Here is a 12,829-nt window from a genome sequence, read left to right as displayed (position 1 = left end):
GTTTAACACTAGAATCATACTGGAGACAACATCCCACCCTCCACAGTTTAACACTAGAATCATACTGGAGACAACATCCCACCCTCCACAGTTTAACACTAGAATCATACTGGAGACAACATCCCACCCTCCACAGTTTAACACTAGAATCATACTGGAGACAACATCCCACCCTCCACAGTTTAACACTAGAATCATACTGGAGACAACATCCCACCCTCCACAGTTTAACACTAGAATCATACTGGAGACAACATCCCACCCTCCACAGTTTAACACTAGAATCATACTGGAGACAACATCCCACCCTCCACAGTTTAACACTAGAATCATACTGGAGACAACATCCCACCCTCCACAGTTTAACACTAGAATCATACTGGAGACAACATCCCACCCTCCACAGTTTAACACTAGAATCATACTGGAGACAACATCCCACCCTCCACAGTTTAACACTAGAATCATACTGGAGACAACATCCCACCCTCCACAGTTTAACACTAGAATCATACTGGAGACAACATCCCACCCTCCACAGTTTAACACTAGAATCATACTGGAGACAACATCCCACCCTCCACAGTTTAACACTAGAATCATACTGGAGACAACATCCCACCCTCCACAGTTTAACACTAGAATCATACTGGAGACAACATCCCACCCTCCACAGTTTAACACTAGAATCATACTGGAGACAACATCCCACCCTCCACAGTTTAACACTAGAATCATACTGGAGACAACATCCCACCCTCCACAGTTTAACACTAGAAACACACTGGAGACAACATCCCACCCTCCACAGTTTAACACTAGAATCATACTGGAGACAACATCCCACCCTCCACAGTTTAACACTAGAATCATACTGGAGACAACATCCCACCCTCCACAGTTTAACACTAGAATCATACTGGAGACAACATCCCACCCTCCACAGTTTAACACTAGAATCATACTGGAGACAACATCCCACCCTCCACAGTTTAACACTAGAATCATACTGGAGACAACATCCCACCCTCCACAGTTTAACACTAGAATCATACTGGAGACAACATCCCACCCTCCACAGTTTAACACTAGAATCATACTGGAGACAACATCCCACCCTCCACAGTTTAACACTAGAATCATACTGGAGACAACATCCCACCCTCCACAGTTTAACACTAGAAACACACTGGAGACAACATCCCACCCTCCACAGTTTAACACTAGAATCATACTGGAGACAACATCCCACCCTCCACAGTTTAACACTAGAATCATACTGGAGACAACATCCCACCCTCCACAGTTTAACACTAGAATCATACTGGAGACAACATCCCACCCTCCACAGTTTAACACTAGAATCATACTGGAGACAACATCCCACCCTCCACAGTTTAACACTAGAATCATACTGGAGACAACATCCCACCCTCCACAGTTTAACACTAGAATCATACTGGAGACAACATCCCACCCTCCACAGTTTAACACTAGAATCATACTGGAGACAACATCCCACCCTCCACAGTTTAACACTAGAATCATACTGGAGACAACATCCCACCCTCCACAGTTTAACACTAGAATCATACTGGAGACAACATCCCACCCTCCACAGTTTAACACTAGAATCATACTGGAGACAACATCCCACCCTCCACAGTTTAACACTAGAATCATACTGGAGACAACATCCCACCCTCCACAGTTTAACACTAGAATCATACTGGAGACAACATCACACCCTCCACAGTTTAACACTAGAATCATACTGGAGACAACATCCCACCCTCCACAGTTTAACACTAGAATCATACTGGAGACAACATCCCACCCTCCACAGTTTAACACTAGAATCATACTGGAGACAACATCCCACCCTCCACAGTTTAACACTAGAATCATACTGGAGACAACATCCCACCCTCCACAGTTTAACACTAGAATCATACTGGAGACAACATCCCACCCTCCACAGTTTAACACTAGAAACACACTGGAGACAACATCCCACCCTCCACAGTTTAACACTAGAATCATACTGGAGACAACATCCCACCCTCCACAGTTTAACACTAGAATCATACTGGAGACAACATCCCACCCTCCACAGTTTAACACTAGAATCATACTGGAGACAACATCCCACCCTCCACAGTTTAACACTAGAATCATACTGGAGACAACATCCCACCCTCCACAGTTTAACACTAGAATCATACTGGAGACAACATCCCACCCTCCACAGTTTAACACTAGAAACACACTAGGAATTTCACAGTGTGTTTGATGAGCACCTCATCGATGTGTTCATCGGCATTTTGCAGAGAAACCTCACCTGCCGCACTCTCTTCTTTGAGCTCCCTACACGGAAGATGCCAACTGTCTGTAGACCTAAATTACATGGAGAAATAAAGGGCAAATTTGCTGTGACACCAACAGGGAAAACGTGTACATAAACTCCAGTCACGATTAACAATCCTCTGCAAGTCATATCCTCCATTGACTTCAGTGAACGATTTACATGAATGTCTGTGTTGTCTGCGCTCATCTCAACTGTGAATCGGGCCCAATATGCGTAGAACTTTCTGAAGAATGACGGCAATTCCTTTGTGTGTACCATATTTCTCCAGATGCAGGCAGCACATCTCCACCACCCTGGGAACCTGTCTATAGATGGGGTTGAGGCTAAGCTTCTTGTCCCTCTGCTTCTTCCTGTTGCTGGGTGTCTCGGCTGGTAGGGACAGCTGCAGGGCTTCCAGCAGGCGAGACTGATTGTCATCAAGGTCAGTGATGCAATCCACAGACACTCCTCCCTGCCAGATACACAGAGTTGAGTGAGTACAGTACAGTACAGCCATATGGAGAGGTGATGGATAGCATATAGCGACGAGTGCATGGCATGGAATGATGGATTATATACAGTGTATTTGGAAAGTATATAGACCCCTTCACTTTTTCCACATTTTGATATGTTACAGTCTTATTCTAAAATGTATTCAATCTATAAACAATACCCTATAATGACAAAGAAAAAACAGGCTTTTGGATTTTTTTTGCAAATATATTTTAAAAAAAATATTAAAAAAATATTACATTTACATAAGTATTCAGACCCTTTACTCAGTACTTTGTTGAAGCACCTTTGGCAGCGATTACAGCCTCGAGTCTTCTTGGGGATGACGCTACAAGCTTGGCACACCTGTATTTGGGGAGTTAATCCCATTCTTCTCTGCAGATCCTCTCAAGCTCTGTCAGGTTGGATGGGGACACAGCTATTTTCAGGTCTCTCCAGGGATGTTCGATCGGGTTCAAGTCCGGGCTCAGGCTGTGCCACTCAAGGACATTCAGAGACTTGTCCCGAAGCCACTCCTGCGTTATCTTGGCTGTGTGCTTAAGGTCATTGTCCTGTTGGAAGGTGAACCTTCACCCCAGTCTGAGGTCCTGAGAGCTCTGGAGCAGGTTTTCATCAAGGCCTGATTGGTGGAGTGCTGCAAAGATGGTTGTCCTTCTGGAAGGTTCTCGCATCTCCACAGACGAACTCTGGAGGTCTGTCAGAGTGATCATCGGGTTCTTGGTCACCTCCCTGACCAAGGCACTTCTCCCCCGATTGCTCAGTTTAGCCAGGCGGCCAGCTCAAGGAAGAGTCTTGGTGGTTCCAAACTTCTTCCATTTAAGAATGATGGAGGCCACTGTGTTCTTGGGGACCTTTAATGCTGCAGAAATGTTTTGGTACCCTTCCCCAGATCTGTGCCTTGACACAATCCTGTCTCTGAGCTCTATGGACAATTTCTTCGACCTCATGGCTTGGTTTTTGCTCTGACATGCACTGTCAACCGTGGGACCTTATATAGACAGGTGTGTGCCTTTCCAAATCATGTCCAATCAGTTGAATATACCACAGGTGGACTCCAATCAAGTTGTAGAAACATCTCAAGGATGATCAATGGAAGCAGGATGCACCTGAGCTCAATTTTGAGTTTTATACCAAATGGTCTGAATACTTATGTAAATACATTTCTTGAAATACTGTTTTCGCTTTGTCATTATGGGGTATTGTGTGTAGATTGATGAAGAAAATGTTTTATTGAATCAATTTTAGAATAAGGCTGTAACGTAACAAAATGTGGAAAAAGGGTAGGGGTCTGAATACTTTCCAAACGCACTGTAAGTGGATGGCATACATTGAAGTGAATTGGGAGCCCGGCCAACAGGATTTCTACCTCTGCCCATCAAGTTATATGAACAAGTTGGTTTGGATATAACAGAATACATTCAGACTCAATACTATAGGTTTGTTAGAACAGCCCCCACAGATAAAAACCTACCCTCCTGCGGGTGTGTGGTGCTGCATCGGGTGTGCTGGGTGAGGGTGACTCAGTGGCCGTCTCAGAGGTGGAGCTGAGAGACGAGTTGCTGCTGGACAGCTCCTTGTCTTTGGTGCTCTTCCGTGAGGTGAGGTGTAGCAGGGAGGACACCAGGTCACTGGGGTCACGGTGCTCCTCGCGCTGGGGCTCCTGACGCTGCTTGTGGGCGCGATCGTTAGAGATCACCTGCGACAGCAGTATGCCGAAGGCCTGGGGCGTTGACTCTATGATGCGAGGGACGGATAAGGAGGGGAAAGGGGAGGACCCAGAGTTAATATTCATACATTCAGCATTCAATTAAATTCAATGGTAAATCCCAAGACTTGCTTCAAAGTATGAAGTAACGTACTGTAACTGTGTAGTGAAGCCTGGGTGGCTATAAACTATGCTTCCTTATTTAAATAAATAAATAATTACATTTCCCATAGGCCCTCTAATTGAAAACTCTTATCTATATAAAAACGTATCTAAAGGTCCTTGGGGAAATGCAGTGTTTAACGTAAACAGTATCCGTACCATGTATACACTATTCCCAGTCAGGGGACGCATACTTTGGGATCTGTCTCTTTAAACACAGGGAGAGAAAATGAAAAGAGAGCGGGGGTGGGCTAGGGTTGTCCATGCCTGAGGTTAGGCTGGGATGACTGAGGTTAGGCTGGGATGACTGAGGTTAGGCTGGGATGACTGAGGTTAGGCTGGGATGACCGAGGTTAGGCTGGGATGACTGAGGTTAGGCTGGGATGACTGAGGTTAGGCTGGGATGACTGAGGTTAGGCTGGGATGACTGAGGTTAGGCTGGGATGACTGAGGTTAGGCTGGGATGACTGAGGTTAGGCTGGGATGACTGAGGTTAGGCTGGGATGACCGAGGTTAGGCTGGGATGATTAAGGTTAGGCTGGGATGACTGAGGTTAGGCTGGGATGACTGAGGTTAGGCTAGGATGATTGAGGTTAGGCTGGGATGACTGAGGTCAGGCTGGGATGACCGAGGTTAGGCTGAGATGACTGAGGTTAGGCTGAGATGACTGAGGTTAGGCTGGGATGATTGAGGTTAGGCTGAGATGACTGAGGTTAGGCTGGGATGACCGAGGTTAGGCTGAGATGACTGAGGTTAGGCTGGGATGACCGAGGTTAGGCTAGGATGACTGAGGTTAGGCTGAGATGACTGAGGTTAGGCTGGGATGACTGAGGTTAGGCTGGGATGACTGAGGTTAGGCTGGGATGACTGAGGTTAGGCTGGGATGATTAAGGTTAGGCTGGGATGACTGAGGTTAGGCTAGGATGACCGAGGTTAGGCTGGGATGACTGAGGTTAGGCTGGGATGACCGAGGTTAGGCTGGGATGACTGAGGTTAGGCTGGGATGATTGAGGTTAGGCTAGGATGACCGAGGTTAGGCTGGGATGACTGAGGTTAGGCTGGGATGATTGAGGTTAGGCTGAGATGACTGAGGTTAGGCTGGGATGATTGAGGTTAGGCTGAGATGACTGAGGTTAGGCTGGGATGATTGAGGTTAGGCTGGGATGACTGAGGTTAGGCTGGGATGACTGAGGTTAGGCTGGGATGATTGAGGTTAGGCTAGGATGACCGAACCACCTCTCAAGATTGTTTATGTTCTTTCCTTGACCGTCCAGGCGACAGAGAGAACTCACATTCCTGTGAACATTGTTGCAGGAGGCTGGGCAGCAGTTGGCAGTGCTGTTCAGTGGAGGCTGCGGAGGGGAGAACGGCTCATAATAATGGCCGGAACGGAACAAATGGAATGGCATCAAACCATGTATTTGATGTATTTGAAACCATTCCACTGATTGAGCACGTCCTCCCCAATTAAGGTGCCACCAACCTCCTGTGGTCCAGGTGTTGAAGCAGCTCTTTCAGGAGGAGGCTCCTACTGTATATTTTCCCTTCAGAGCTCGGCGGGTTGAAACAGCTGAGAATGCTTGCTCTAGTGAGCTCCACATAGCTCCAGTGAAACGGATCAAAGAGTCAACGGATGGGCCGGCCAGTGTGTGAGATAACGGAACCCAGCTGGACATGAACAAAGGTCTAGAGGACTCAGTGTCTATCCCACAGCCTCCAACTAAAAAGAGCCATGTTTATCTACACTGAAAGATCAACATCAATATTATCACTGACTGCGTGTAAGACACTTTTCTCAAATATGCTGTAGTGATGGAGAGAATTTGAGAATCCCCCAATATTGTCATTGTATGGTATGGCAAAGTGAAATGTCTCTCCTTTTATACATAGTTTCCGAGGCAGTGGAGGCTGCTGAGAGGAGGACGGATAATAATAATGGCTGGAACGGAGCAAATGGAATGGCATCAAACCCATGCAAACCCGCTCTCACCATTACCATGTGCTCGTCCTCCCCAATTAAGGTGCCACCAACCTCCTGTGTTCTGAGGGTATTTTGAGACTAGGGCTGCACTATTGACACGTGTAATATCCATATTACAAGATATCCGTATCACATGCAATATTTTGAAACGCCACTCATTAGTGTGTAATGTCCGTTTTGATAGTTAACTCGTTTGTTGTCTCTCTCCTCTAGCGGCTGCTTCCCACACACACACCGAGCCCTGCCCCCTGTCACTCAAGCAGTACACTTCCTCTGCTGTTAGATCCAATATACGTTTGCATGCTGTTCTGTTAGGTCAAATGCAGTCGACACATTGTTCCAAACAAGAACGATGGTGCTCTCCATTGTGCTTCTTAATATAAATCATTGTATTTCTATGATTCCAACAGTTCACCAAAGTGTTTTGATCTATATCGCAAGTCAAATTGCAAAAGCAGTATTTGGTTAACAAAAAAAAAAATCGCAATGAAATGTTTTTCCCATTTTCTGCAGCCCTACTTGAGACATATTACTACATAAAATAAACATAGCTAATTCATGTGACTAATTCATGTAATTACCTTTGTCTTTACTCATCTCTTTGGCCAGTGAATCCAACTTCCTCCTGAGGGACTTCTTACGCTTTTGACCATCTAAGAAAAGAAAAAAAGGAAAACACTTCATATTTATTTATTTTTATTTATTTCACCTTTATTTAACCAGGTAGGCAAATTGAGAACACGTTCTCATTTACAATTGCGACCTGGCCAAGATAACATTCTACCACATTCTACCATGCTTGTAACACGTAACTTCATGACTCAATATTGCATTACCATACACAAATGTTTTCATCACTCATCACAATCTGAAAGAAAGGCCTCAAAATATCCTTAAACAGACAACCCAAGCATACATCATGTAATATTTAAAATGTGGAATATGAATCCTGCTCCGTTAAAGCCACATGTGACATTCCACACAAAAACATGGCCGGATAATCTGTGTCCTGTCTTTCCTAACTCAATCCATATGTAGAAAGGGTGGTTCTAAAGTCTGCTGCTATTTCAGATTACATTTCATGTGTTTTTCCTACAGTTGACTGTTTACTTTTCATGCAAGTATTTTCTAAAGTTGTAATCCTGTAGTTATTGCCAGTGACTGTTGATGTCAGTGCGTGTCTATAGGGTCCCATGTTAGCCCAGAATAGTTAAGGCAGGAGCACATGGGGGAATGTAATCCAAGACAGAGCCTGGCTGACCAGAAACAGACCATGAGGTGAAGATAGACAACCTCACAACACGACAAGACAGTTGAAATAAATAACTCCTACAGCTACATACCTTTAAGTTACTATCTTCTATACAAATACACAGTTAAAACAGGGTTTCACAAATTCCTATCCATAAAAACGCTAAATACACAGGACATCCTACGTAAATACACAGAATAAACTAGAAATTCTATATTACATTCAGTTTTGGTATCAGTATCTGTTGTGTACATTCAGACTTGCTGTGACAAGAATGTTTTCCAAGTAGCTTTGCCTGTTGAATGGAGAGATCCGGAGATAGTGGATGTTAGATGGCCTCCAAGCCTGAATAGTAGAGTACCTTTGGGGATGGTGATCTGGCAGCCCAGGTTGTAGTCCTGGAGCAGCCTGCTGAAAGCCACTTCTTGCAGGCGGACTCTCTCCAGCTCTGAGAGGCTCTGGAGGGGCACAGGCTTCAGACGAACGCTCCGCCCCGACATGCTGTTCCACGTGAAGGCACCCTGTGGTGAGGAGACAGGACACACACACGTCAGAGAGGAAACAAGGGACACACACACACACACACACACACACACACATCAGACACATCTATCAGGACTGTTACTGTGGAAGTACCTGACTGGTCATGCATTTGTAAAGCAACAGATATTTCTGCCTGACCTGACAGTTGAGAAACTGGAGCACATCAATCATTTGACAATTCCCATGATTACTAAAGAAGCGATCCTCCAGAGAGTCAAGAAGCCAGTTGGTTTTAACCTAATATGTGTTCAGATCTAGTTAGGTTTCTATTGTACAACAAATTATTTACGGAACATACAAATTCTTCTTTCTTTCAACTCTGTCAGTAAGTATGAAGCAGAGTTCATGTGAATAATCTCCCTGACAACAGATCTCCCTGACGACGGATCTCCCTGACTACGGATCTCCCTGACAACGGATCTCCCTGACGACGGATCTCCCTGACTACGGATCTCCCTGACAATGTATCTCCCTGACGACGGATCTCCCTGACGACGGATCTCCCTGACGACGGATCTCCCTGACGACGGATCTCCCTGACGACGGATCTCCCTGACGACGGATCTCCCTGACGACGGATCTCCCTAACGACGGATCTCCCTGGCGACGGATCTCCCTGACGACGGATCTCCCTAATGACGGATCTCCCTGACGACGGATCTCCCTAACGACGGATCTCCCTGACGACGGATCTCCCTGACTACGGATCTCCCTGACGACGGATCTCCCTGACGACGGGTCTCCCTGACTACGGATCTCCCTAACGACGGATCTCCCTAACGACGGATCTCCCTAACGACGGATCTCCCTCACGACGGATCTCCCTGACGACGGATCTCCCTGACGACGGATCTCCCTGACTACGGATCTCCCTGACTACGGATCTCCCTGACGACGGATCTCCCTGACGACGGATCTCCCTGACGACGGATCTCCCTGACGACGGATCTCCCTAACGACGGATCTCCCTGACGATGGATCTCCCTGACGACAGATGGTTATTTTGCCCACTAAGGGAAGAGAATGTAAAAAATGGGTCATGCCAACCACTCTAAAAGGAAACAGACTCATGTAACTGAACAAACCTTTACAAGCGAGACACAAGAGCAAAACTAGAATTTAAAACACATTATCTCCCCACCTCCTAAATGAGAAGCCTGTAGGTAGCAACATAGGCCTAACAGTATAAAGAGCCTGTTCTGTTAAGTGAAACCCATTTACTCAGCCATTACCAAATATGTCTCTCTCCCGTCATCTCCCCTGGTCTATAATGAGGTCACAGTCCATGGTTTCAAAAGGCCATCAATAAAAGCCTAGTTGTTGTAATTTCCTCTCTGACTGGAGAACTTGGTGAATAACACAGCTGGATGGGCTGAAACTCCCACTGTGAGAGAGCTTGCCAGAGCACCATCCATGCTTAGGAATGTCAGACATTGAGCCCTGTGTTTCAAGCCTCATTAAAACCTCTCCCAGCTCTGGTTGGAGCGGTAAGTGCTGCTGACATACTGTAGGCCAACTCTCTCTGTCTAATGTTGAGATGGTGTTAAGTGTAAATTCAATATCGTCTGACAGTATCCAAGAACTATGACATGAAGAGAGTTCCATATTCATCCAGCCACCACCGTGCATGGAGAACATTCTATACAATACAATTTGACTAACATCTCAGGCTTGAGGAAACACACTGACTTACTTTTATAATGCAAATCCAAGACTAACAAAATAACAGTTAATGATCTATGATGAAAAGGCCTCTGCTGAGTTAGTTAATAGGATGAACCCCTGTTGTGATCTACCAGACTAGGAAACCAGGAGTCCTCACTCGCAGCTGAAAACCCTGACCTCGGAGCATCTCTCTAATAAATCCAGCCAGCAGATTAGACTTCCTTTGATCTCATATGAGCCATGCTCCGAATCGGCTTACGGGCTCATTATCAGGCTTTGCCTACACTACTGTACAGTAGCTTACTCTCTCCTGTTGGGAGAGAAATGTCTTTACTTCACAAAGTCTAACTACTTAACTGAGTTAATATCACGCACCTGATACTGAACCATGGACAGACATGTACATCTAACAGCTCTGCTCAGGCATGCTTCACCTCTATGGCATTGGCTAACACCTCAACTGCAATCAGAGGTTCTGGGGATGGAGAGTAGAAATATAACAGCATAGAATAGAATAACTTGTTTTTTTCTGTTGAGGAAACCAACAAACATAGACTCTAGGCGTACTTGGGAGATCTAACGGAGATCTAAGGGAGATCTAACAGAGATCTAAGGGAGATCTAACAGAGATCTAGCAGAGATCTAACGGAGATCTAAGGGAGATCTAACAGAGATCTAAGGGAGATCTAGCAGAGATCTAAGGGAGATCTAACGGAGATCTAACAGAGATCTAAGGGAGATCTAACAGAGATCTAAGGGAGATCTAACGGAGATCTAAGGGAGATCTAACAGAGATCTAAGGGAGATCTAAGGGAGATCTAACGGAGATCTAAGGCAGATCTAATGAATATCTAAGGGAGATTTAACAGAGATCTAGGGGAGATCTAATGAATATCTAAGGGAGCTCTAACGGATATCTAAGGGAGATCTGACAGATTTAAGGGAGATCTAAGGGACATCTAACAGAGATCTAACAGAGATATAACGGAGATCTAAGGGAGATCTAATGGAGATCTAACAGATTTAATGGAGATCGAAGATAGATCTAACGGAGATCTAACGGAGATCTAAGGGAGATCTAAGGGAGATCTAACAGATTTAATGGAGATCTAACATAGATCTAACGGAGATCTAACAGAGATCTAAGGGAGATCTAAGGGAGATCTAACAGATTTAGTGGAGATCGAAGATAGATCTAACGGAGATCTAACGGAGATCTAAGGGAGATCTAAGGGAGATCTAACAGATTTAATGGAGATCTAACATAGATCTAACGGAGATCTAACAGAGATGTAAGGGAGATCTGACAGATTTAAGGGAGATCTAAGGGACATCTAACAGAGATCTAACAGGGATATAACGGAGATCTAAGGGAGATCTAATGGAGATCTAACAGATTTAATGGAGATCTAACATAGATCTAACGGAGATCTAACAGAGATCTAAGGGAGATCTGACAGAGATCTAACATAGATCTAACAGAGATCTAACGGAGATCTAACAGAGATCTAAGGGAGATTTAATGGAGATCTAACAGATTTAAGAGAGATCTAAGGGAGATTTAAGGGAGATCTAAGGGAGATTTAAGGGAGATCTAAGGGAGATCTATCCATTCTACAGTATCAACCATGTTTCACAGCCTTGACGGCCTCCTGACATTACAGTGTTTACCTCAGCTCATTGTGAAAGTTCCTCCCCTTGTAGGGTGTTGAATCATTGAGTCATTTTCCCCCAGTCCTACCCTCTATCGGCTACACAAGTGACTGATACTGTGTAGTACTTCCTTCCCTAATCAACAAACAAAAGATTGTCTCTGTTGCGATTCTCTCCATGTTCTGTCCACTGGAGCCAAGATCTCTGCTGTAGCCAGAGAATGTGTTTAATCTCCCTTCTCTGTGTGCCAACCCATAAAGGCCAAACACACACACACACACGTTTGGTGTTAATTATCCACAGCTGGGAGGCATCAACACCCAGTAATACATCACAGCACGTTATCACACGTTTACACAATGTGAGATTGAACACAGAGTAAATGGGATGATAAGTCTGCCCAAACAATCCGGTTCATCAACATTACATCTTATCGTGTGGATACACGTGATATGTTGTGAAGATTGTCGTCGGTTTTGCTGATATGAGAAAGTGGTCGAGAGGAAGAAAAATATGATACATTCTTCTTGTTCTATTATTTGTACAAATCAAACTCAGAGGTGAAGCTCAAAGTGAATAAAGGTAATGCCTCATACCGCTTATAGCTCCCTACATAGGCTTCCGAGTGGCGCAGCGGGTTAGGGGAGGGTTTGGCCCGGAGTTGGCCGTCATTGTATAATAAGAATTTGTTCTTAACTGACTTGCCTGATAAAATAATAATAAATAATAAATAATGGTTGAGGCTTGAGCAGGTGTCAGTCCGGGGTTGGGATACAGTCAGAAAGTCTAATAAAGCCATCTATAAAACAATTTCCAAGATTGAATACGTCTGGTAGGTAACTTAGCAACCACGTAATGGTTTACTTTCCCCCTTGCAGTTGTACATATATTTACATAACAGGCATCTGTCCACACGATTACAGGGTATTTGTTTACAACCCACTCTGATTAAGATGAAAAGATAAGTGGGTTATGTACTGTATACATGGCAAGCAGTGGAGGCTGCTG

The 12,829-nt window shown here is 44.8% G+C and overlaps 1 protein-coding gene across 2 annotated transcripts in view; it reads right to left on the bottom strand.

Moving 5' to 3' along the window:
* Positions 1 to 12,829, bottom strand: part of LOC129820846 (rho GTPase-activating protein 6-like) — a 77,259-nt gene that overhangs the window by 13,841 nt on the left and 50,589 nt on the right. For both annotated transcript variants that reach the window (XM_055877873.1, XM_055877874.1), the window contains exons 2-6: positions 8,322 to 8,481; positions 7,290 to 7,361; positions 4,332 to 4,594; positions 2,624 to 2,819; positions 2,342 to 2,397 (exon numbers count right to left, since the gene is read on the bottom strand). In XM_055877873.1, coding sequence (XP_055733848.1) covers positions 2,342 to 2,397; positions 2,624 to 2,819; positions 4,332 to 4,594; positions 7,290 to 7,361; positions 8,322 to 8,481 — 747 coding nt within the window. The remainder of the gene's footprint in view (positions 1 to 2,341; positions 2,398 to 2,623; positions 2,820 to 4,331; positions 4,595 to 7,289; positions 7,362 to 8,321; positions 8,482 to 12,829) is intronic.

Source organism: Salvelinus fontinalis, chromosome 23 (assembly GCF_029448725.1).
Source record: "Salvelinus fontinalis isolate EN_2023a chromosome 23, ASM2944872v1, whole genome shotgun sequence".
Taxonomy (NCBI): domain Eukaryota; kingdom Metazoa; phylum Chordata; class Actinopteri; order Salmoniformes; family Salmonidae; genus Salvelinus; species Salvelinus fontinalis.
Note: the sequence above shows the minus strand (reverse complement) of the source record. Positions and strands in the feature narration are given on the sequence as shown.